The sequence below is a fragment of the Dendrobates tinctorius genome, unplaced genomic scaffold (assembly GCF_039654945.1).
Source record: "Dendrobates tinctorius isolate UK_male_01 unplaced genomic scaffold, ASM3965494v1 ptg000223l, whole genome shotgun sequence".
Taxonomy (NCBI): domain Eukaryota; kingdom Metazoa; phylum Chordata; class Amphibia; order Anura; family Dendrobatidae; genus Dendrobates; species Dendrobates tinctorius.
Genome location: NW_027361890.1, coordinates 5,456,844 through 5,483,814, shown reverse-complemented (window position 1 = coordinate 5,483,814; position 26,971 = coordinate 5,456,844). Strand labels below are relative to the sequence as shown.

Below are 26,971 nucleotides of genomic sequence, written 5' to 3'. Positions count from 1 at the left end.
ATTGTTCGGTTCACTAACCAGTATATTGACACAATCAAAGAGCAATTCTCCAGAGAGAGGGACATCAAAAACACTGATGTGATTGAACTCAAGGCATTTATTGGCTTGTTATACCTAGCTGGTGCTTTCAGAGCAAATAGGCAAAGTTTGGAGGAGCTGTGGGGGACAGACGGTGATGGCATCGAAAAATTCAGCCTTGTGATGAATCTGAAATGATTCAAAGTCCTGATCTGTTGCCTCCGTTTCGATGATCGAAGTACCCGGACAGAACGAAAAGGTTGTGACCGGCTTGCACCAATTCGGGACATATTTCAACAATTTATTATGAATTGTCAAAAAAGCTATTGCCCGGGGCAAAACCTCACTATTGATGAGATGCTTCCAGGTTTCCGTGGAAGATGTGGTTTTCGGCAATATATACCATCAAAGCCAAACAAATATGGAATTAAAATTTTTGCCATGGCTGATGCAAGGATGATGTACACTATGAACATGGAAGTTTATTGTGGAAGACAGCCACCAGGTCCTTTCAATGTGAGCAACAAGCCTAGTGATGTGGTAAAGAGAATTGCTGAGCCAATGTTTGGATCTGGTCGAAATATCACTGCTGACAACTGGTTTACTGACTTTGATCTGATTGATTTTTTAAAAACGAAAAAGCTGTCATATGTTGGAACTGTTAGAAAAAACAAAAGGCAGTTGCCGCCAGATTTTCTATATACAAAAGGCAAACAACAGTATAGCACTATGTTTGGGTTCAGTAATGGAAAGATTTTAGTTTCTTACATCCCACGCGAGAGGAAAAATGTGATTTTGGTCTCTTCATTACATAATGATTACACCATTGATCCAGAGTCTGGGGAGCTAAGGAAACCAGAAATCATAACTTTTTATAATTTGACCAAAAGCGGCGTTGACACTGCTGACCAAATGTGTGGCAATTTCAATGTAAGTCGAAATATCAAACGCTGGCCGATGGTAATCTTCTTTACAATGCTGAATGTGGGTGGCATCAACTCACAAGTAATTTACCTCGGTAATGAACTTAAACAAATGCGCAGAAGAATGTACCTAAAACAATTGGCTAATGAACTGGTGAGTGGAGAGCTAAGCCTAAGAAGTACAAAGACGGTTGGAATGCCCCTTGCCCTGCAACACCGCTTGAAGAGATATCGTCCCAAGGACGTTCCAGAACAAACACCGACTCTACCACCTTCTAAAAGACGCAGTTGTACTACCTGCTCATTTGTATCTGGTTTCAGAAGGCTTTCTAAATATGACTGCAAAATATGTAAAGAATCAATCTGCCTTTCCCATGCAACTTTCGTCTGCCAGCCTTGCTTTTCTAAGTGTACCTGTGCTGCTTCTGCTGCAATTGAAACCACTGAAGATGAGTAGAAAATAATTAAGTAACATCTAAGTGCAATATCCTTTAAGTTTTTTTCCATAATTTTATATTTAAGCAATAGTTAAGTAAAGATAACTGGAGCCTATTTGGCGGTACTACCGAAAAGTGGTACTTTTAGTTTTAATAAGTTTATGGTTAATAAATGTTTTTTTTTGCATCTGATTTGGTGTAATCTCTTTTAATACATTCCTATGAAGGTCACTGACTACGTCTATAGTCCTGAAATTGAAATATGTAGCTACTATAGGTGGTTTTCTGACCTGTGCTTGTCAGGCACATTGCGCATGAACTGAGGAGAATCTATATTGCGCCTGACGGAGGGCTAGTCTTATGCACACATTCATTAAGACACATGTACACAGATACATCAGCTAAAACAGTCAGGAACCATAATGGGCAAGTCCCAAATGACCTGAATTCCACTTCCATGGACAGCACAAAATGTGGAAGATATTCTCTGCAACAGTAAATGCTCTACTTTCTCAGCCTAGCTGTGTGCTAATTCTTCATATCCAGGTAATATCTAAACTGAACATGTTAATGTGTGATAAAATGCATTTAATTAATTCCAGGAAGGTTACAGCAGATGGCAAACAAGTGGGCAGAAGCAGAAGCACAAAGCAACCAGGAATTCAGGTTCCCTAGTAACAAACCTCTCCATGTAATCACCGAAATAGAGATAGTCATGTTCTCTGTCACCAAGAAATAATAGAAGGCTAAAAATGTCAGATAATTCACCACCTGACTTGTCATGGAGAGATATTAGTAGCAAAGTATCTATGATGGGTATGCAGCTACCTGTTTGAGCAATAAGAGCCAACTGATCCACTCCTTCTTCATAACCTCTTGGAGAAAACTGCAGCTTGATTTCAAAAGCCTGACCTCTCCGGACAATGAGTTTCGTACATCCAGCCTCTGCGGTGTGATGGGCCCGGTTATTGGTGCTGCAGTCAAAGTCACAGTTCTCTAGTATGAGAGCTGCAAAAGAACAGAACATGTCAAAACATTACATGAAGCTCAGAAGGGCCACCAGCTTACGTCGTCAATGCGGCTCATATTACTATTCAAATTTTTGGGAGAATTTTCAGTGATAGGAGACAACCCATATATTCATGTTAAGGACATGGAAAATCCATTTGGATATCAATCATATTCATGCCAAGTCAACACTGCCCCAGATCTGCCCAATAATGTAAAACCATTGACCAAGAGAAGCGATACAAAACTAAGCTTGTGGTTGCACGCTATATTAAAAGGGGTATTCCCATCTCCAAGATCCTATCCCAATATAATGTATAGTAGGTGTAATAATAATAATAATAATAATATTAGCAAATACTTCCAATTACAAATGTAGTATAGTAAAGTGTAGTATAGTTTTTCTGATGTCTCTTTCCTCATGTGCAGGAATTGCAGGACCTTAGGTATCCATGTCATTATATGATTGGTTGTAACCATTGACACCTAAGGTCCTGCAATGCCTGCACTTGAGGAAATAGACATAGCAAATCAGAAAAACTATACTACATTTCTAATTGGAGGTATTTGCTAATGTTATTATCAGTACATTTACTAAATCTTGGGATAGGATCTTGGAACTGGAAATACCCTTTTAAGAATACATCAATTAGACTTATCCTTCAAGGAATAGTAAAGTCTTCATGTTTCCAATGTGTTTTGAGACATTGCTGATCTCTTCACCCATGAGATCTTGAAATGCATTGATAAAATAAAGACTATCAGTACAATATAACAAGTTGGGCAGGTAGGGGAATAGGGGTGTGGTGACTTTTTTGTGGGGAGCACTGTGTGGGTATGAACCATTACACTCAAGGTTTCCCCATGAGGCATTTTTGGCATTTCGAGCTTGGCTCAAATATTCTTCAATAATTTAGAATGTACTACCCAAATTAATTTAAACGTATACCCGATTTGCAATTCGTTAGTTATAGTAGATAAAAAAAAAACATCTAAGGAAAAATATATCTGTGTACAGTGTTAGCCAGTAGTTAGAGGCTAAGCCAAAATTGGAAGTCCTCAAATTGAAGAACTGGACTGTGAAAGGGGGCATCCTACAAAAGTACAGCATTTATAGTCACTGAACGCTGCGTGGCTTTGAGTGAAATTTTAAGTATCTGTTCGCACTGGGTGAGGCTGAAACACTTGAACCCAGTAGTAGACAGAGGAGTCTGCATACTTTTGGCTATGAAGTACAGAATAGGACATGAAGGATGGGCCGTTTGGATACCAGAACATCAGTATTTTGGTGGGAGCAAGTGTAACGTAGCACGAGGTGGTAGCTGTGGGCGAGGTACTCGTTTGTTTCTTACACCCTGGCACATTACATAAATTTGGGGAAACGCGCCAATAATACCCAGTGGGTTAGTGTTTTCTACAGTCTGTCCTGAAACAACAGAGATTACTAAGCAATGTGAGTTTATACATTTCTATCTGCTACTAGTTCTACAAGCAGACATTGTGGTGACTACTTATAGATAATCTCTTCAAGGGTTGAAGCAATCGATGCCAAGTTTATACCCCCCTTCGAAAACTATAATCCAGGTTAATGGACCCCTTTCTTTGAACGCAGATGGTGTGTGTGAGGAGAGAGCCTTTGGTGCTGCGGCGGCAGTTCCAAGCTCACTTACGCTACCGTACACACCCATATTCCATACAGACTTGGACACAGAGTTTGGCATTAGTTAGTGTTACGGTAAAATAGTTTTCCAGTATGTCATCCCTCAGCAGGAGAATCAGAACTAGAAATATGCAGACATTGTCTGAGCTCTCTCCACCAAGTCACAATGCCTCCAAACATCGCCATACCTAACGACCCAACATTACGGGCATTGCTTTAGGGGGTGCAGAATAAGCCATTGCATCTGGTCCCTGAATGGACCCCAAGTCTTCTTGGCCAGATATGATGCCACCGGTGTTATGAATAACAGGTGGGGGCCTGGAGGCTCCTTTTACTCCTCAATGCTGCTGAACAGCATTAGCATAGAAATCCTGCAGTCAAACTTTGGCTTTATAGTCACCATCTCTGAATTTACAACACATAGCGTTCCCGTTTAAATCGTACAGCGCAGCTGCAGCACTTAGGATAATTATGTGAATTTATTGGTAATTTGGGTGTAATTATGTCTACTATTTGAATGTTCTGCTAATTCAGACATCACAAAAGCTTAGTCACAGGGACAGGAGATTTACCACCATTCAGGTATTTCAGCTATTTCTGGTATTGTCATTATTTGTTGTCGATACATTTTACAAATGTCACAATTGTTTGGCTTTGACATTTGGAAGCTATTCCATCAGTTCCAGAATGTATCCGTCTTTCGAAACAACATCGTTGCGTGTGAAACGTAGCAACGATCAGTTGGCTGAGCGTTAATCATTGCCTAATGGTCTGGGCCATAAATCTATAGTTGGTCTCCCGCTGGGCAGCATACATTGCTGCGTGTGACAGCGAGAGACCAACGATCAGAGAGCTCCCAGTGCCATACAGCAGACGCCGGGAGCTGGCATCCAGGGTAAACAGCGATCTCATCAATGTCGGATCATTGGTGGGATCACTGGGACACTGAAGTGTGTAATGGGGCCTTTACTCTCTTTTTTCTGTGCATGGACATTTGCTCTGTTCTTTCAATGGGTTGGCACCCGTGAGGCCGGGCTGGGAAGCCTAATAGCGGTTTGGACACCTATAATAGGTTGCGGACACAGGTGCTGCAGCAGTGCTGATCTCTTCTTTGCTTTCTATGGACTATTTTGACATATTTTTATGCTTTACATTTTGAGGATAGTTTCTTTTTATAGTGTGACTAGTGTTATTATTTATATTTTATCTATGCCATCAATTATCTTTTGTTCCTCCATACTGCCCCAAATAATTCACGCACTCAGTGGTGCCTTTCTAGAGACTTTCCACAAGGTAAATATTTGTACTCATGAAAGGTTTGCTCGTTGGAAAAAACAGTCATTCCAAGATTTATCACTCAGACAAACTTTCAGTCCAGTTAATCAAGCACAGACCGCTGCACTTTATGGTCTCATTAAGTGAACTATGAAGAAATGATGGAATAGCCAAAGAGGAACGGTCTTGTACAGTACGTGACAACATACCACATGTAGCACACTCACATGCCACGTTCCCATGGGTGGTGTTGACATGTGAGGCGATGTGGTCAGTGTCAGGTGGGCCTCTGCCACCCTGCATATTCTACTAGTGAATCTATTGGAGGCGGGGGGGAGTCAATGAAGTGCGCTGAGTGTCATTAATATTAATCTCTTTAGGGTTAGGCTGTGGACCACTAATAGGACAGGTTCAGTAGGCAATGGGGGAACATTGTGTGCTATTTAAATTTTTACAATTCCCCATCACAGCTACTACATTGTATACAGCTATGGTGCACTGATGTACTATTTAACCCTTGAATAACCATCTAGATTTGATCCCTTGTCTGTAGATTTACTCTTCTTGTCCAACGTCTAAACTTCTAGACTTGAGCCTAGCAACTTACCAAAGTAAGCTTTTGGAACTTGAGTTTGCCTCCATCTCTCTGACCCTGACTTGTCTTGCGGAATCTTTTTTTATTTAACAGGTTTCAACTGCCAGCACCTAATCCATAGCACCAACACAGGGGGCTTCTTCAGCAAAGGCAAAATCACTTTATAGTGGTGAAAGGATGAAAACCAGAGTGCCCTTGGGACTTACTAAGAAGAGTGGTTAGTGCCAAGACTGTCCATGGTAGACCTTTTGAGCTGACAGATAAATAACACACAGGAAAACTTGAGCCATCACGTGGCTACCCTCAGGACATGTGAGTCTTTGGAGATCCTTACGCAAATTTGTGTATAGATGTCATTTATTTTAAAAAATAGGAATTCAGCTTGGGAAAGCCAAACAAAAAGTAAAAGATGAATATATCACAGCTACAGTATATTAAAATATTACAAAACAGTAGAACAAGCACAAAAATCCGTTAAACATGCTGCTATAATCGTAATGGCCATGCACAACTAGTAATACATTTGCAAACAATACATGGTGGTTGTAGGGCATGTTTTTGGTTTTTAAAAGGATTGATCACTGAGCAACTGATGATCTGTCCCTGCCTCACTGCCACTTCTGTCATCCATACTGCAAGGTTCATGGTTTTCATATATGGATATCTAGACTGAAAAAAACCTGACATCGGATACGAGGCTGGTCAGTTGCACATGGAGGAAAAGAATCTTTAGACCCGGGGCTGCACTTGAGACAAAAGCTTCCAAGTGCCAGAGACTCGAGAGGAACACTTCACTATTAACATATTCCTTGCTTAACACTTTTGAGGCTTATTTTTCAACCATTTTTTGTTTCAATAGATTTTAATTTTTTTTTTATCCTTCCAAAAAAATAAATATTTTTTTTTTTAACAGTAATAACAAGCTGTGCATGTGGCATATTACTTCTATCTTTTAAGTACAGTAAATACGCTATCTTTAAAAATTATTCAATTACACATTACAAAAAAGCAATCTCATTATATTAATGCATATATACTAAAGATGAAAAGACAAAAGACAATAAGGAGCAGATAGGGACTATGAGAAAGGGCGTAAGAACTATCCCTTCAAACGAAGGTCAATGCGGTATAATATTCTACAGGTTACAGGGTCATGTCCTCTAATGTTGCCTTCCATCCACATAGTTATAGTCCTTCTATAGGTTGCCACCCGAAACAAGCTATAGTGAGAATTACAACGGTCATAGTTCTCCCCACAATCTTCACTTTGTAAACCTTAACTGAACCCAGGCTTGCAGATCCGGCCTCCTTGGCATAGCACTATACCATCTGTTATCTCTTTGGACTGGATCCTATCCTGTATCACATTCTTCCGTGGTGTTGAGATTGTTGAGAGGTTTTCCACTATGGCGACTGTTATTGTGTTTGCCGAAAGGAATTTTAATGCAAGGAGTTTCTCATATTTATTTTAAAGGGAACATCAAACAAGCTTTTATGCTCATGTATCCTATTCCCCTGAGCAAATCTGAAGCTGCATTCCCCAGATCTGTCATTGTTATTATGGAAAAGTTAATAAAGCTATATACATCTTTCTGGCAGTATAAAAACAAAAATAGCACACAAAGATCATGAAGAATCATAAAATCATGCTAGGTTTTATGGAGCTCTTCAAAATACATAGCTTTTAAAAAAAGATATATAAATAAATGATACTATAAAAGGGTTAAAGCACCACTCTAGCATTTTTTTTATTACAGTGCCGAAATTGTGTCACTTATGTTTAACCTAAGTCTTCATCTATTATAGGCGCTGCTCCAATTTGCAGTTTGTAACCTGCCGGATTGCTCCAGTTTTTGCTACGTGAACCGAAAGTCACAACTCCATGTAAGTCTGTGAGCCAGAACGAGGCCACAGACCGAAGCTCTCATAGACTTACATTGGGAGCTTGTGACCGTTACCTCTGACTTCCGGTCAGTCAGAAGTTAAGGCCACAAGACCAGGATCAGAGCAGCATAGGGAACAGATGAAGATAGCAGAGGGTGAATATAATACTAGGGTCAATGAAACCTAGACTAGAAGCACCACTTCAGTGCTGAAATAAAAAAAAATCAACTGGAGTGGTAAAACATAAAAACAGTGACATACTTACCTTAGGCCTGTTTCACACATCCGTTTGTCACCATCAGTCAAAATCCGCCGATTTGCAAAAAAACCCGGATCCACCATTTTTCTTGGCGGATCCGTTTTTTTCCCCATTGACTTTCATTATCGGCGGATTTTGACTGACGATCGTCCGTTGCATCCGTATTTGTGCAGATCCGCCAAAATTTTGGCGTCCGTTGAGATCACCGAACGGACAATGCAATGTTTTTTGGTGTCCGGATCCGCATTTTTGACTTTTCCTACATGTTTAACCCTGAATCCAGTCTCGCTCCTGGCTGGATGATATCTCTCTCTCTCTCTCCCCGGCGATACCTGGGGATTCCCGCGATACGCCGACCTCTTCATCCCGCGATACCAGGGGATTCCCGCGATATGCCAGCCTCTTCATCCCGCGATACCTGGGAATTCCCGCAATAGCCCGGCCTCTTCATCCCGCGATACCTGGAGATTCCCGCGATAGCCCGGCCTCTTCATCCCGCTACATCAGCGGTATTTTTTTTTTCTGCGCGGTTCCTTTAACTTTCCCACATCTGCGGATGCCGGCGCACCAACGGTCCGGTGGCTCCCGTTGGTGTTTCCATGGCTACGGATCCGTTCTCCGCCTTTTTGGCGGCTGCCAACGGACGAGAAAAACGTAAGTGTGAAACAGGCCTTAACCGTCTCTGTTGATGTCTGCACCTGATCGAAAGTCACAGCCCTAAGCTACAGCTGTCAGCTGACTGGAAGAGGATGTTATCTGATGTTTCTCCTGATTATGCACCCAACTAGTCACCTGACTGCTGCAGCCAATTACATAGCAGCCTGCGCTGGATCAACGAGGATCCTGGATGATACATGTGCCTCCATTTTTTATTTTTAATCAATCCATGCACAAAAAAATAAAATAAATAAACATTGGCCAAACCCTTTAATATTGTTTCAAATTGAACTATAAAGCAAACCTGTCAGCAGGATTTTGCTCAGTAAACTGCAGACACTGTCAGGTTGGTGTTGTTAAACTGATTAAAATGATACCTGGGGTGAAGAAATCGTCTTGTGGTTCTTGTGTAATCAGTGTTAGAAGTTTTCAGTTAATGATATGCCCGTGCTCTGGGGTGGTACTGTGGGCAGAGTCTTATCTTCCTGCTCTAAGCCAGAAATCAAGGAAAGACGCCTACAGGCCGCCCCGAAGCACAAACATGTTCCTCATCATAGAGACAGACTGTTTGTGCTTCGGGGCAGCCTGTATGCAGGTCTTTCCTTGGTTACTATGGCTTAGAGCAGGAAGATAAGACTCTGCCTACAGTCGCGCCCCGGAGCACGGGCATATCATTAACTGCAAACTTCTAACACTGATTACACAAGAACCACAAGACGATTTCTTCACCCCAGGTATCATTTTAATCAGTGTAACAACATCAACCTGGCAGTGTCTGTGGTATACTGAGCAAAATACTGCAGACAGTTTCACTTTAAAACAATGTACTGACATCTTAAATCAGTAAGTCACTAATAAAATGCTTTCAATTCATGAGTTTAGACTACTGCCAAAATCACAGCAGTATGAGAATTGACTTCCAGTGAGAGAACTATCTGACTAGCCATTTACTGTGCCTCACACACTCCCATGGACAATGAATGGAGTGGAGGTTGAGTATGTGAACCTTGTTCCACTGAAGATGGGGCTCTATAGAGCATGGTTCCCAGGATCCAGAGTCCATTTCTCTGGATCATTAGTGGTCCCACTGGTCAAATCCCTTGCGATCAGCAACTTATCCTCTATTCAGAAGATAGGAGATATCTTTTGATTCTCAGTACAACCTTTTAAAAACCCATTCACGCTGAAGGCTAAAATATATGAATGTATGTAAGATTTGCTTAAATTAATATTTGATCTGTGGCTGCGATAGTAGTATTAGTATTTGCACCTTATGCTCAATATGTTTTTTTTTTAAGTTGTCTTTCTTTTTTTTAAAGTCTTTTTCGATTTGTACTCAACAACTTTGCTTATACAAATGTTCTAGAAAGATTCACAAAATGCAGCTCTTTTAAATGGTGCATTATTTTCATGCATCTCATTCCATTCCCTGTCTGGAGCAAGGAATCTGGTGGATTTCATATTTTGCCAAACTTTTACTATTTTAAAGGATTTTGCAACATTTTGCACTTCAAATTCTCAAAAACGGTTAAAGACAAAACATGCAGAGTTTTTTTTTAATTTGATGTCAAATTCATGAACTACATGCACCATTTTGCTGAAAAAAATGTCAGCAACGCCACAAATAAAAATGGAAAATTCAAGTGTTTGCTTTTGGGGTGTATTGGTTAGACAAAATTCCACCGAAGTGCAAATATTTACTTAAAAAAACAAAAAAAAAGTATTCATCATATTCTTTAAAAACCCTTGCTTAAATAATCAACGCTATGTTGTTTGTAAAGGACCTCGGCAAATAGAAATTCACAAATGTCCAACATGAGAAGGAAACTAATCAGCAAAGACAAAAGGAAATAAATCTATGGAGTGTGTGAAATAAAGAAGGAATTCATTTTTTTTCTTTTCTGGGGGGCGTGGGGGTTGTAGGAATAATGAAAAAAATTTCTCGTATTAATTAGTTGTCACTCTCAGCGCATAATCACATTAGTAGTTATATATAGTATAGTACGTCAATGATATATAGTGATCTGGCATTTATCCATCCTGCTTCTGGGAAGAACCAGAGGGTCTCTTGGCAGTTGTAACTTTCTGTAACTTCCATAGACCAGAATAGAATTTTATGTGAAAAGTGGCCACTGACTACCATGAAGGGCACCTATCTTGAAATAGGAATGCATTTGTTTTAAAATATACATTTTTTGTTACTAATCTGGCGATATTATATTTTCTCCGTGGGATCAAAAAATTAGCCCAAAAGTTATCTCTAAGGAAGAACACTCCTGCAGAGGTAATAGCAGATCGGTGACATAGATAGTGTCATTTGGTTAATGAATAACCCATGATTGCATGTAATATACACAACACACAGATACATATGTATCATCTGAGGTTCCTTAGAGGTTACCAATAAGTATGGGAAATGACAAACAGCTCTGCTTCAGTTCTAGCTGAATAATCAGTTCTGCTCCTATCCTATGTACATAAGTAAGGCTCCCATGCTCTATGCAGATCCCTGCTACTAAAGCACACACAGAAGACAAGGAGGAGAAGCCCTAAGACACACAGTACCTTCTGCCATGGTCCTGCACTGACCTCCCCTCCAGTACTAAGAGTAGACCCTAACTATAGCTAGGAGTTTTTATACAGCGCCTCCTGCACACACCCCTAGGGTGGGACTCCAAGGGAGAACTTTGCTCACAGCCCAAGCTGTGGGTGACAATTTGCAAAGGAGGGGGGATAGCCCTAACCCATTCATTGCCGAGAAGTGAAGCTTTCCTAAACTATAACCAGACTTACAAATTCAGGAGGAGGAATATTTGTATGAACTATTACTGTGTTTGTGTAACTTCAAAAGTTCTTTATGTCCACAGGATATTATAACACGGATTGGCATGTACTTCTAAGCAGGCATGACGAGAGGAAAAATGTCTTAGCAGAGACTGACACCTATACAATGCTGCCTTGTAGTAGGCTCAGGAGCCAAATTACGTGTCACTGGCGCTGTCATGTTTTGTATAGTAGGGCCATGAATTTGTCTAAATTTGACTTCTGGGTAAAGGGGTTCCTACGATTTCAGTTTTCATGTAGATTAAACATCAACCCTTTCACTAACTGTTTTTTGCATTTTTCACTTTAAATATATTAACTTGACTTGCTCCTGGTTTTTTTCATTTATCGTTTGGGGTACGAGACGGTACTGTGGTGTTGAATGCAATTTTTGTGACTTTATTGCATATTACAGCAGCACATTAATTACTCTGCTTTTTTAGGGTTTCATTTGGATATTCAAGTAATTTTAATAACTTTTTTTCATATATATTTTTTTTCTACACCATTCACCCCAGAGTAAGGCCTCACTCAGGCTTTCGTGATTTTTCATGTACAAATAATCATGAACAGTTGTTCATCAAGAAATATCCTGTGCCCGGACGATACGCTGGCAGTACAGCTGAAGCTTCGACTACATGCAGCTGTCCAGTGGCTGCCTGATCGTGATGAAAAATTGGTCATCATAGTGGGTAGAGTTTCAGCCATAACTTCTGCCCCTTCCCTAAATGGCAACTGAGGCCCAGTCCGTACATATGTCACAGTCAGTATGAGAACCACATTTCCCGAACTAATCACGGCTTTCCTGATCTGAACCCACAGCCTCATATATGTCTATCAGGCTTTTCTGTCCTCACTAAGTGAACCGGGATTCATGTAGCTTATAAAAGGCAGCTAAACCGCTATATCGGGGGTCCAATAAGGAGACTGTAGGTTGAATCTGTGCTTTATTGAACGTAGGGTAGATTGGCGCGGTGAAACTACAAGTAAAACATATAAATACAATCAGTACTGGGTTCATAGGAATGCATAATATACATAACATACATTATCTGCAGTACTAGCTGAGCAGGGGAGTGCTAACTAAGCAGGCTGATCTAAGACAGAAATTATACATGAAGCATGTTTACGTACCAGCGATGCTGACACAAGGGGAAAGAGAAATGAGATGTTCCCAGGAAGCAGGCTTGAGAGAAAATGGAGGACTGGAGGGAAACATGGGGGCTGGACTAAACCATAATGCTTTGCAAACTTACTAGGGTGTTTTGGAAGCTTTCCCAGAATACATTGTGAATGGAGGAAAGATTCAGGAAGCAAACCCACAATAGCAATGCGGTTATGACTCTGGCCACTAGATGGAGCCAGAACAATGAAAACATGAAATCTATGGAAGAAACTGAATATTCTGGATATTCACAGCAAATCATTGTATATATATAAACAAGCAGACAGTCAAAGATCATGAATTATGTTGGAGACAGAACACAGGCTGTAAAATAATCAGAGAGCTTCGGCACTCAAATTTAAATTTTATTATGTAGACAAAGGCAATATGCAGACAAAAGCAAAGCAATAAAAAAGACACAACCCTTTGTGATAAAAAGAAAAAACAAAAACAATCAACCCTTTGGAAACGCGACCCTTTGGAAACAGATATAATCTGTTTCCAAAGGGTCGATTGTTTTTGTTTTTTCTTTTTATCACAAAGGGTTGTGTCTTTTTTTGCTGCTTTGCTTTTGTCTACATATTGCCTCTGACTACATAATAAAATTTAAATTTGAGTGCCGAAGCTCTCTGATTATTTTGCAGCTACTTTGCTTCAGAGCACCGCCTTCCCTTCAACATGTGAGCACCCCTTTATCTCTTTAAATATTAGGCTTTAAATTCAGGTTGGAAAATTTGTGGCCAGTCTGGGCATTGCAGTCTGTATATGCATCGTTAAATGCGCTCATATGAACACGGCCTAAATCTGATGACACTTGCAGGTCAGATATGACAAATTACATTTCTAAGTCTATTCATTGATTTTCACAATGCTTATAATGGTTCCAAATAGGGTTTACAATGTGGACACAATGTAGTTTTCAAATGGATTCTGCCTGAAAAAGCACAACAAATACTACAAACATGTACCGCAAGATTGCAAATAGTTCCAAATGTGTTGGATTTTCTGTTTCAAGTCGCAAGACGTTAGACTCGCTTGCCAAAGACTTCAATGCAAATTCGAAACTCGGCGATCTTATTTTACAGCAAAATCACAGCTCTAAAATAGTTGTGTGACAGAAAGATGCAGACAAGTCGCATGGATGTTTTTGTAGCACGACTTTTCTAAGAACTGCTGTCACGGGAAAAATTTTGTGGTCTGAAAGCACTGGATTTTTTTTTTAAATTTTGACCATTTCTCCTTTTCAGAAAAAACAAGCAAAAGTTATTGCTTGGAAATTTGGAAACATGTTGTCAGAAGTTTGTAGACTAAAAGAACAATTTACATTTTACTCAAAAATATACCTGTAAAGAGAAAAAACAGACAAACTGAACATTTGGAAGTGGTCTCTTAATTTTTGCCAGAGCTGTACATACAAACATAGACATCAGCTTTTGTTGTGTAAAAAGATTTTCTAAGGCTAGTTTCACAGTAGCGTTCGGCAGAGCTGCGGAGGGCTGCGTAGTTCCTCCTTGAAGCTCCGCCCACTGCCGCACCTCCTCCGTTCAGCTCCGCCTACATCTGCATGCGGCCTGCGTACCTATCTTTAACATTGGGTACGCAGGCCATGCGGATGTATGTGGCGACCTGCATCGAGCACAACATATTGCATTTTGTTGCAGTCGCCGCAGCATCAAAATGACGCATGCGGACGCATCCGCATACATCCGCATGGCCTGCATACCCAATGTTAAAGATAGGTACGCAAGCTGCATGCAGATGTAGGTTGAGCTGAACGGAGGAGGTGCGGCAGTGGGCGGAGCTTCATGGAGGAAATACGCAGCCCTCCGCAGCTCTGCCGAGCGCTTGTGTGAAAGCCACCACCACAACAAGGTAGACTCTTGTAGTCTGGCCCTACTCTGCTCTAACCTATTAAACATTTGTTACAATATCCAATACTCTTTTTGGGTATTGTATTTAAGGGAATGTGTCAATTTTTTTTTTAAAATGAACCACTTACAAGGAACAAATACTGTCACACCATGGCTGGACCACATATTAGCACAAACATGTTCCTCATCATAGAGACAGACTATTTGTGCATTTCAGTACATACAGTTCTTATATTAATATACAAGTCAGGACATGTCTAAAGTAGGAGGGGCTTGCTGTGAGATAAGAGGAACATTTCCTGTTTTTCTGCAGTCGGGCTAGGGAGCTGAAGGAGTTCAGTTGGGGCCAGAGAGCCCCCCACCATCCAGGGGGCTCATGCCCTGGGGACAACGCAGTGGCCCTGTAAGGTTTGAAGCTTAAGCCCAGCCATCCAGGGCCAGTGGGAAGAAGACTGCAGCAATGACAGCAGTAAGAGCAGTGTCAGTGAAAGGAGAGGCTGGTGCTCTAATTTTGGACACAGCATAAAGGCCGGGCAGGTCAATCACCATGTGGCAGATTACAGCCTGGGCGCATTCTATCACAGCTGGGGTGAGACGGCTAAGGGAACCACCAGTGAAAGTGAGTCTGGACAGGGAGGATGCTGAGGGGCCGTGTGTCACGGTCCGACCCGGGTACGTGCTGTGCAATAGTGAGAGAAGTACAGGGAAAGTGGAAGAAATGTACTGCTTGAAATATGATGTTAATGCTGTAACAGAACTGGATGTGCTGTGTCCTGAAGTCAGTAAAGTTGTTCAGTTGAAAGTTGATATGGAATAACTCAATTCTTGCAAATCTGCCTGGAGAGGGTCTCCTGCAGCAGAGGGAAGATCCTGATGGAGCTGGACCTGGAGATACTGGTATGCTGATGAATGCATGTGAATTTTCTGTGAGGGGAGGCCAGGACACCAGAGCCTCAGTGTCCTCGGTCACAACTACAGTCCTGTCCCTCCCTTACACTCACACGGTGAGCATGCTGAGTTTTCCCAGGCCGTTGGTCGTTTTCTTGAAGCAGCTTCACCATCGGCTTTGTCTTTGTTCTTGAGGCAGCAATGCCTCTGGTGTCTTTTACTTGTAATTTTAAAAGCTAAATACTTTGGTCTATGTTGAAGGTGGGGGTAGGTGATGTTGTTTTTGCCGTATTTGTTTTATTTGAAAACTTTACTAAATAAAAGACTTTATTAAAAAAAAGAATAAGTTCTTTCAAGAAGAATGGGAATGTCACTTTTGACTTCTCCAGGGTTTCCGAACCCTAAAATGGATAAAAAAAGTGACCTAAGACTGAATGTCGTCTTGACATTGGCATGAACAGTGTTCATTTTATGCGTCATGGTCACGTGTGTCAGGACGCAGATGTTTCCGCAAGGCGAACCCATAACACACATGACCCTGGATACACCGCCTCCAGTGGGGCGCATTTAAATAATAACACGTGCAGGTGGATACGCCGCCTCCACCTGGCGAATTTCGGTATTACACGTTAACATATACATTTCTGGAAACACCGCCTCCAGTAAGGCGCATTTAAATAATAAGGGGGGAACCTGGGAAACTATAACAATGGTGGGCCCTGCGATAGGGAATGGGGAAATGGAGACCTCCTGCACTCCCCTGAGCCAGTGTCCCTACACTCCTCACATTCCCTAAACAGGCTCCGCACCTGTCGCTGCACGCGTACCTTAACGCCCTTGCTCGCCCTGAGCCTAAACCCTCACTAGGGAATAGGTCGGTGCGGAGACTAATCCCACCACTGCACTAACAACACACATGAGGAAAGAGACAATACAGGGGAAACACCACTTATCTTTGCTCTGTTGCGTACGCTCCTAGCAACAGAGCCCACCACCTGCGTGCATCTTCTCCTCCACCCTGATCCATCACCATAACTGGATCAGTCACCATCGTGCAGCCTGGGAGCAGAGTCCATCACCACTTGCAGCAGTCCAGTACACAGAGTCCCAAGATGAGTCCAGCCTCTGCCAAGAATCCAAGCATGCTCGAGTCCAGTTCTCAGCAACCAAGTAGAGCATGCTGAGTGCAACTCTCTTCCTAGTCGCCACTCCTCTAAGCCATGCCCGCACTTCCCGCCGACACCATAAACTGTGACTCCACCAAGCCATGCCAGTCCTTCCTGCAGACACCATTAGCTGGCACTCATTCTCTCTGGCTGACTGCGCAGGACTCCTATCCCGCTCCATCCTTCCACCAGGCTCTCCAACAACTCAGCAAGAAATATCACCAGCCGTGAGTGAACACCCTGAGCACACCTTTATAGGGAGTACACCTGATCCCTAATTAAGTGAACATTAACCTAAACCTAAGGTGCGATACCGCTAACCACCACCGGGGACAGTCAAAACACCTTTGAACTCAACCAAAGTAAAAAAAGTTCACTTTGTGCTTTTAATACCGCCAGATCCAACACTGGATCATGACATTATGGGTCGCTTTTGAGGTCCATTTTCAGGCAGATTCTTGGCGGATTCATCTGAAAAAGACAACGCGTGCACATACACTGAGATACTAAAAACTGCTCAAAATGTCTTTACAAAGAGACCGTTATCTAGGATTGGGCTACAGAATGTGCCGTTATATGCCATACTCTGTAACTTATTGGCACACAGCTTGTAGGATTTGCTTATTTATTTTGAGACATCTTGAGATGAATCAGAACCACACCTTGGCCTGTGCATGACTCTCACCTACAATCAACCAATCATTTCGTCTATGCATGGATTTGTGTGTCATAGGGAGGTATTCCCATTCATCACACCACATTACAGACTATATGATATCTATTCCAGGAAGTGTCTATGTTTGTTAAAGGGCCGATAATTAAACATTTACCTTGGGTCATTTTTTTTTCAGACATAAAAACTTCTTGTTACCGGGAATGAAAAATGGAACAAATAGAAAAGAGAATAAAAGTAAAAATCAGAGGGTAATGGAGAAGACTGTAGCTCGGTTTGTGCTGCACAGCAAGAATTTATCTCAGTCATTAATCTCCCGCATTCCAGATACAGTACAATGAAAACTGCTTGACATTAAACTTTATGATAACTAATTGAATCCAGTGCATGGAATGATAAGAGGTGTTATGAGAAGAAATAGCAGGTTTTATGTTGGAAGAAAAAAATAGATATTGGGGGAGAATTTTTGGATTATAGAGATGCACCGAGGTGCTAAAATTTTAAAAAGTGGCAGTAGCAATGTGTCACGCCCCGTGAGGATGTAACACATGCGAATCGTGGGTCACCACCTGGCGCACCCGGGCAAGTGCTGGGGCCCTGAGCAAGCGTGGGTACCACTCGCCATCGGGGACACCGGCCTGCTAAGAGGCCCGTAAGTCAGGGGAACCTGGTGCCAGCAAGTGGGTTCCCCTGCACTTGCCATACTCACCTCTCCCTGTTTCTCTGCAGCTCCGCTGTCTTACACCCTTTCTGACCCTTTCACGTCTCAGGGCAGAGGGCGCGATTACATCACTACAGTGCGCCCTCTGCTGTGAGCAGTCACAGTGCAGAGAGACAGAAGATGGCAAGGTTGAGGAATCCGGACCTGAGGACAACAAGGAGAGGTGAGTATTTCATGTTTTTTTTATGTATGGAGCATTATATGGGGCCCATTCTGTACGGAGCATTAAATGAGACCATACAGAAAAATGGAACCCATATAATGCTCCATACAGAATAATAGACCCCATATAATGCTCCATTCAGCATAATGGACCTCATATAATGCTCATTACAAAATAATGGACCCCAAATAATGCTCCATTATTCTGTATGAAGCATTATATGGGGCTCATTATACTGTATATAGGACTATGTGGTGCCCATAATACTGTATGGAGGCCTATGTGGTGCCCATAATACTGTATGGAGGCCTATGTAGTGCCCATAATACTGTATGGAGGCCTATGTGGTGCCCATAATACAATATGGAAGATTATGTGGTTCCCATAATACTGTATGGAGTACTATGTGGTGCCCATAGTACTGTATGGAGGCCTATGTTGTTCCCATAATACTGTATGAAGGCCTATGTGGCACCCATAATACAATATGGAAGATTATATGGTTATTATTATTATACATTTATATAGCGCCATTTATTCCATGGCGCTTTACATGTGAAAAGGGGAAATATAGACAAGTACAATAAGCATGTGTAAGACAAGGGACACACAAGTACAAAAGGAGAGAGGACCCTGCCCGAGAGGGCTCACAGTCTATGTGGTTCCCATAATACTGTATGGAGGCCTATGTGGTGCCCATAATACTGTATGGAGGCCTATGTGGTGCCCATAATACAATATGGAAGATTATGTGGTTCCCATAATACTGTATGGTGTACTATGTGGTGCCCATAGTACTGTATGGAGGACTATGTGGTGCCCATAATACTGTATGGAGGCCTATGTGATGCCCATATTATTGTATGGAGGCCTATGTAGTGCCCATAATACTGTATGGAGGCCTACAGTTGTGGCAAAAAGTATTGACACCCCTGCAATTTTGTCAGATAATACTCAGTTTCTTCCTGAAAATGATTGCAAACACAAATTCTTTGGAATTATTATCTTCATTTAATTTGTCTTAAATGAAAAAACACAAAAAGAATTGTCCTAAAGCCAAATTGGATATAATTCCACACCAAACATAAAAAAGAGGGTGGACAAAAGTATTGGCACTGTTCGAAAAATCATGTGATGCTTCTCTAATTTGTGTAATTAACAACACCTGTAACTTACCTGTGGCACCTAACAGGTGTTGGCAATAACTAAATCACACTTGCAGCCAGTTGACATGGATTAAAGTTGACTCAACCTCTGTCCTTGTGTGTACCACATAGAGCATGGAGAAAGGAAAGAAGACCAAAGAACTGTCTGAGGACTTGAGAAACCAAATTGTGAGGAAGCATGAGCAATCTCAAGGCTACAAGTCCATCTTCAAAGACCTGAATGTTCCTGTGTCTACCGTGCGCAGTGTCATCAAGAAGTTTAAAGCCCATGGAACTGTGGCTAACCTCCCTAGATGTGGACGGAAAAGAAAAATTGACAAGAGATTTCAACGCAAGATTGTGCGGATGTTGGATAAAGAACCTCGACTAACATCCAAACAAGTTCAAGCTGCCCTGCAGTCCGAGGGTACAACAGTGTCAACCCGTACTATCCATCGGCGTCTGAATGAAAAGGGACTGTATGGTAGGAGACCCAGGAAGACCTCACTTGCTACCCCGAGACGTAAAAAAGCCAGGCTGGAGTTTGCCAAAACTTACCTGAAAAAGCCTGAAATGTTTTGGAAGAATGTTCTCTGGTCAGATGAGACAAAAGTAGAGCTTTTTGGGCAAAGGCATCAACATAGAGTTACAGGAGAAAAAAAAGGCATTCAAAGAAAAAAACACGGTCCCTACAGTCAAACATGGTGGAGGTTCCCTGATGTTTTGGGGTTGCTTTGCTGCCTCTGGCACTGGACTGCTTGACCGTGTGCGTGGCATTATGAAGTCTGAAGACTACCAACAAATTTTGCAGCATAATGTAGGGCCCAGTGTGAGAAAGATGGGTCTCCCTCAGAGGTCATGGGTCTTCCAGCAGGACAATGACCCAAAACACACTTCAAAAAGCACTAGAAAATGGTTTGAGAGAAAGCACTGGAGACTTCTAAGGTGGCCAGCAATGAGTCCAGACCTGAATCCCATAGAACACCTGTGGAGAGATCTAAAAATGGCAGTTTGGAGAAGACACCCTTCTAATATCAGGGACCTGGAGCAGTTTGCCAAAGAAGAATAGTCTAAAATTCCAGCAGAGCATTGTAAGAAACACATTGATGGTTACTGGAAGCGGTTGGTCGCAGTTATTTTAGCTAAAGGTTGTGCAACCAAGTATTAGGCTGAGGGTGCCAATAATTTTGTCTGGCCCATTTTTGGAGTTTTGTGTGAAATGATCAATGTTTTGCGTTTTGCTTTATTCTCTTTTGTGTTTTTTCATTTAAGACAAATTAAATGAAGATAATAATACCAAAGAATTTGTGTTTGCAATCATTTTCAGGAAGAAACTGAGTATTATCTGACAAAATTGCAGGGGTGTCAATACTTTTGGCCACAACTGTATGTGGTGCCCATAATCCTGTATAGAGGCCTATGTGGTGTCCATAATACAATATGGAAGATTATGTGGTTCCCATAACACTGTATGGAGTACTACAGTGCTGTGCAAATTAATTGGGACAAAGCATTTTTTTAAGTAAAATCGTAAATTGGTTACCAGTCAGTGATTCAAACCAATTTTAACTGCTTTGAACAGGTGTGAGTGCCTGTTCAAAGCAGTTAAAACTGGTTTGAATCACTGACTGGTAAACGACTTACGATTTTGCTTAAAAAAATGCTTTGTCCCAATTAATTTGCACAGCACTGTATGTGGTGCTGTATGGAGGACTATGTGGTGCCCATAATATTGTATGGAAGACTATATGGTTCACATAATACTGTCTGGAAGATTGTGTGGTTCCCATAATACTGTATGGAAGAATATGTGGTGTCCATAATACTGTAGGGAAGATTATGTGGTTCCCATAATAATGTACAGAGGGCTATGTGTTGCCCATAATACTGTATGGAGGACTACACTGTGCGGCCTAAAATGAAAACTTTTGAATCGCCCCAGGGCATGCACTGTGCGCTGCGAAGATTCACTGATTTCTGAGTTACTGCAGAATTTGCAATAGATATCACTCATGTACTGTAATGTAAGAAGTCAGTGAAATCTTTGGTATTGTACTAGTTGTATACATATTTCTCTGCCGTATCTGTGCATCATGAATGTGTTAAAGGGGCCCACTGAGACTCTTTCGCCCGGGGCCCATGAAAACCTGAAGCCGGCCCTGTATATCTGGATCTTTTTGAAAATATGTTTTTAATAAGACTGCAATATGCATAAAAAAGAGATGGTGCCATGAAGAAAATATAAATTTGACCAACCATGACCAACTGCCATAGTAGAAGTGTAGCATTGGTCATCCTGGTCACAGTGTCTCGGGAAACGAGGATTGACTTGCCTTGGACTTTCATCTTCTAAAAGCTTGCTGCAACCTTTTGTGGAACTCTGTGGCTCATGCTTACATATGTATTAAGCCGGAGTCACACTAGGGTATGAATCGGACGAGAGCAATGCCATTTAAAATTGCATTGCACTTGGATGAATGTTATTCAATGAGGCAGTCCAGATCTGAATATAATGTATAATGTACAGGTAATACAGTGATCACAAGTGACATTATACACAGGAGCTCTGTATATAGTGTTAGTGTACAGATAATACAGTGATCATCAGTAACATACAGAAGAGCTCTGTATATAGTGTATATAGTGTACAGGTAATACAGTGATCACCAGTGACATTATACACAGGAGCTCTGTACATAGTGTCAGTGTACAGGTAATACAGTGATCACCAGTGACATTATACACAGGAGTTCTGTATATAGTGTCAGTGTACTGTTAATACAGTGATCACCAGTGACATTATACACAGGAGTTCTGTATATAGTGTCAGTATACAGGTTACAGTGATCACCAGTGACATTATACACAGGAACTCTGTATACAGTGTCAGTGTACTGGTAATACAGTGATGACCAGTGACATTATACCCAGGAGCTCTGCATAGAGAGTCAGGGTACAGATAATACAGCGATCACCAGTGACAACACAGGAGTTCTGTATATAGTATACAGTGTATAGTGTCAGTGTACAGGTAACACTTATTCACTGGTGACATCTCTAGTTGAAGTCCTTCATTTTCGCTTTTCATCCAGCACACATCGCCATCACTTCTTCCATCCGGGACTCGTCTCCGCAGAAAATAACACAGTTATCTAGAGCACATTCCACAATTTTTCCCCAACCTCTACACTACGCCAGATGTAGAAAATTAGCGACCGTGTTGCTCTGCACAGTAACAGGACCTGTATTCCTCCACACTGAAAACAGTTTCCTCAAAAATAATATCCTTTCATCAGCTCCTCCAGTAATAATATCACACATTCTGGACCCCATGTGCTCTCCCATTTTGGACTCCACGTGTCCTCCAATTCTGGACCCCACATGTCCTCCAATTCTGGACCCTACGTGTCCTCCCATTCTGCCTCATGTTTCTCCATACTGCCTCCATGTCTCTCCATATTGCCCTCATAGTCATCCATAATAGTATAATGCATCCCATAGTCATATTTAATAGTATGATGCACCCCATAGTTGTATAATGCACCCCATAGTCATATATAGCAGTATAATGGAGCCCCATAGTAGTATACTGCACACCCATAGCAGTATAATGCACTCCTTAGTAGTATAATGTACCCCCACAGTAGTATATAGTGTAATGTAGCCCCATAGAAGTATTATTCAACCACATAGCAGTATAATGCACCCCCATAGCAGTATAATGCACACCCATTTTAGTATAATGCAACCCCATAGTAGTATAAAGCACCCCCAAATTAGTATAATGCACCCCATTACTCCGACTTTCCAAAAAAACTTTTTCCTTACCTGGCCAAGGTACAGCAGTGTTCTCTGCTCGATTCAGCTGATACGCGGACCAGCGTATGACAGTGATGTCATACACCAGCTATGTGCCCTCTGACATCAGCTGCGGGCCTGTGATTGTCTGGCAACTGTTAACTGTTGCTGTGCAGGAGGAATCACATATTCACAACATGATAATTAAAATTACAAAGCAACTTTTGGTTTGCAAAACACAAATTTAGCCACAATCAAAACACACCCACTTGGTCAACAACAGACATCACTATTACATGCTAAGGAAAAATAAAGTGTAACTAACATCAGGGAGTGCTAATGTCCAAATGTAGGAAAAATTATGAAATCAAGATGGCATAAACATTAACACAAGATTTTCTAACAATGTATGGCTGGAATGTGTTTAAAAATTAACATTACATCTGCAACAAAAATAGGAGTAATACATACCAGAAGTAAAAGACGCTTCTATGGTGAAATACATTTCTGCATCTATGTGTCCTTTAATGTTATCCCAGGTCACCCTGCTTCCAAAAGTACATCAAAAGTGGAGATGTTTATCTGACAGTAGTCATAAAACTTGTCAGGATGGCTGTGTAGAGAGCCATACAGACTGTGGAAATGTCCTTAAAGCCCCCGTTACACACTGCGATATCGCTAGCAATATCGCCGTAAAGTCACCGATTTTGTGACGTTACAGCGATATTGCTAGCGATATCGCTGCATGTGATACTTACCTCCGACCTGCTCCCCCGCTGGTTATCTCTGATCCTGCGAGAAGCTGCTGGACCATTCCTCGTCGGCCACTTCCTGCGGCGCTTCCTGTGGCGCCGACGAGCAACGCGTGGAGCCGGGCGGGAGGACGCAGGATCGCCGCGTCTGACAGATAAGTAGCGATCCCCGTCCCCAGCGATGTTGCTGGTGAGATCTGCCTGTGTGGCAGCTCACTAGCGACCACCCAGCGATGCACCAGCGATCCTGACCGCGTCATATCACTGGTCGGGATCGCTGGTGAGTCGCTAGGTGTAACGGTACCCTTAGTGAGACTCGCCTCAAAAACTGATGTACCCACATTCATGTCCGCCTCCTCAGATCCACAATCACAGGGTAAGGCTCCCCAAGACGTTGAAACAAGACCCAATGGAAAAGAACCTGCTCAGTTGTCTTGAAGGTAATCCTGTCACACATGTTTTTAGCAAATAAGGACAGCAAAAACACCAACAAGAGCTTTATAGGAAATATTTGTGGCCAAATCTTCCTGTGGGCCCAGTGTATGGCCTTGTTGATTAGGTTTTTATAAGTTTCAGACGATCAAGGCAGTTTACTCAATCCGACGTTACAATAGAAAAAGATGTGCAAAATTATGGCCATACGGATGTTAGACAGATGTCATATGGATACATGGGCGAGAAAATATCACATTACACTCAGATTACCATACGGAGAGCTTTCGTGCGACTCTCGGCAGTGAGAATCAGAGTGATTTTTTCTACATTTAGTGTGATTCCAGCGTTAGTAGAATAATTATACGGGGTTAAACATGGTCGTCCAGGGTTTAGCTCTGTTGCAGCACTGGGGACCTGGATTCATATCCCAGCAAAGACAACATCTATATGGAGTTTGTATGTTCTCACACTGGTGAAAGGGCAGGGGCGGACATTTCATTGGTGCAACTTGTGCAGCCAGAGACCCAACAGGGAAGGGGGCCGTCTACATCTCCACAGTAAGTGGAATTGTGCATTATGATGAGCTATTGGTCTGCAAAGGGCCCATATATTGTTCTTGCATGGCTTCCCTCTTATGTCTATAGGGCCTGTCACACTAAGCGATATCGCTAGCAATATCGCTATAACATCACTGGTTTTTGTGACATAGCAGCGATATTGCTAGCGATATCGCTATGTGTGATACTTACCTCCGACCGCTTCCCCGCTGGTTATCGCTGATCGCGCGAGAACGTCCTGGACTGTTTCTCGTCGTCAGCTTCCTGCTGGGCTTCCTGCTGTGACGACGAGCGACGCGTGGAGCCGGGCGGGAGGACGTCAGGATCGCCTCGTCTGACCCCCGTCCCCAGCGATGTCGCTGGTGAGATTTGCCTATGTGGCAGCTCACTAGAGACCACTTAGAGATGTACCAGCGATCCTGACCGCGTCATATCGCTGGTCGGGATCGCTGGTACATCGCTAAGTGTGACAGTACCTTATGTCAGTCCCTCTATAGGGAATGTAGATTGTAAGCCTCAAAGCGGCAGTGGTGACATTGTCTGTACAGCATTGGAATATGTAAGCATATAGTGTCATTTGCTGCCCATAATCTCTCATTTTGAAAAAGTGCCTACAGCATATTTTGCTTAAAAAAAAAATGGTGCATTCGACTACACTATTCTACACAATAAAAAAAACTAATCTGCCCTCTTTTTCCATATCATGAATCAGTGGAGCTCTATGAAAACACAGGAGCCATGTTCGCACTTATACCATTCACTGCACACACCGTGCATTCATCCTGACGAGAACTTGACCCTTCACCTTTGAATGAGGTAGTTCTCCTAATTGGCATTCATGAGATAACAATGTGCATGTTTTTTCATTCTGTAAAATTATCCCTTGTGACGATTACTTAAGATATTGGCTTATACTCAGGGAAATGATGGTGGCTTTCCATTGGAACTGTTTGGATGAGGATTAGCACTTCTTATTTGGAAAACAAAGACTCCCTATTCTTACAAAAACACTACTGGGCAGAGATCCTACGGTCTCCCCTATAATGACTGTTTACTTGTGCACCCCCTTTCATTGCTGGCTCCATGCACATGTCTTTATGTATTCCTTGCTAAAAGGAAATCTTTACAGAATAATGTTTTATTTGAAGGTTGTTTTTACTTTACTATATGGATTTTTCTGCAACAAATAAAAAAAATTATCTTGTCTATAACCATTTCTCGATGTAAGATGCACCAGTATGTCGTACGCTGGGTGCAGACGTAACTGTCCCCCGGCGGTCAGGGGGGGGCTGGGCCGGGTGGCAGGGAAGCACATGCCCCCGGCGGCGGTATTTGTGTGAGTGGGCAGCCCTCTCCACATCTGGACCAGTTACATGAAAGTGCATGTGCGACATTGTCTCTGGAACTGCTACTTCCATCATCGTTTCCAATGCACTTAGTGCAATCCCGCTCCCTTTTACCTTTTTAATCAATGAGCCAGACTAATCCTTAAAAATAACGTGAATTTTATACATGACCACACTGGTGAGCAGGGAATAACAGATTAAACTTTCTCCTTCTCCATCTTCCACACAATATACCGGCTCCTTTTCCACCGTGACAGTTTGCATTTTGTTCACGTCAACAGGTACTGCAGGGGGCATTGGGATAAGTTGGAATTGCCTGTGTTTTCTTAGGGCTAGGGTCACACGGGTCCACGTATGTTGCTATGATCCCAATACCCTGAGTCTTTGCCTATATCTGTCCCAGAATCCGCTCGTTGGGAGAATGCTTCTTGTTTTAGTACTCACAGCAGGGCGTTACCTTTTTCTAAGGTCCCCCTTTCATGCTGGACCGCACGTTTCCCGGACTTATAAACTTTCCTTTCTGAAAGGGTCCCAATTGCCTGTGATGTCCTGCCACCTCTGTAACTAGCTTCTTTCAATGCTGAGCCTTGTAGTTCCATAACTGATAAACCTGTCCTCTCCCTTTCACCTCCTCTACTCAACACTTACTAAGTACTTCCTATATACCTAAAACCTTCCCAATGGTTCCCCTATAGGGCCACCCTCCCCCATGTTCTGGGGACGGCATTGCATTTAACCCTGCAGGAACCTGA

The 26,971-nt window shown here is 42.2% G+C and overlaps 1 protein-coding gene across 1 annotated transcript in view; it reads right to left on the bottom strand.

Annotated features, from left to right (window-relative positions):
* TGM2 (transglutaminase 2) overlaps positions 1-11,371 on the bottom strand; it is a 51,161-nt gene extending 39,790 nt beyond the window's left edge. The window contains exons 1-2 of the mRNA XM_073555269.1: positions 11,282-11,371; positions 2,207-2,386 (exon numbers count right to left, since the gene is read on the bottom strand). Of these exons, the coding sequence (XP_073411370.1) occupies positions 2,207-2,386; positions 11,282-11,291 (190 nt within the window). The 5' untranslated portion in view covers positions 11,292-11,371. The remainder of the gene's footprint in view (positions 1-2,206; positions 2,387-11,281) is intronic.
* Between the last annotated feature and the right edge of the window lie 15,600 nt (positions 11,372-26,971).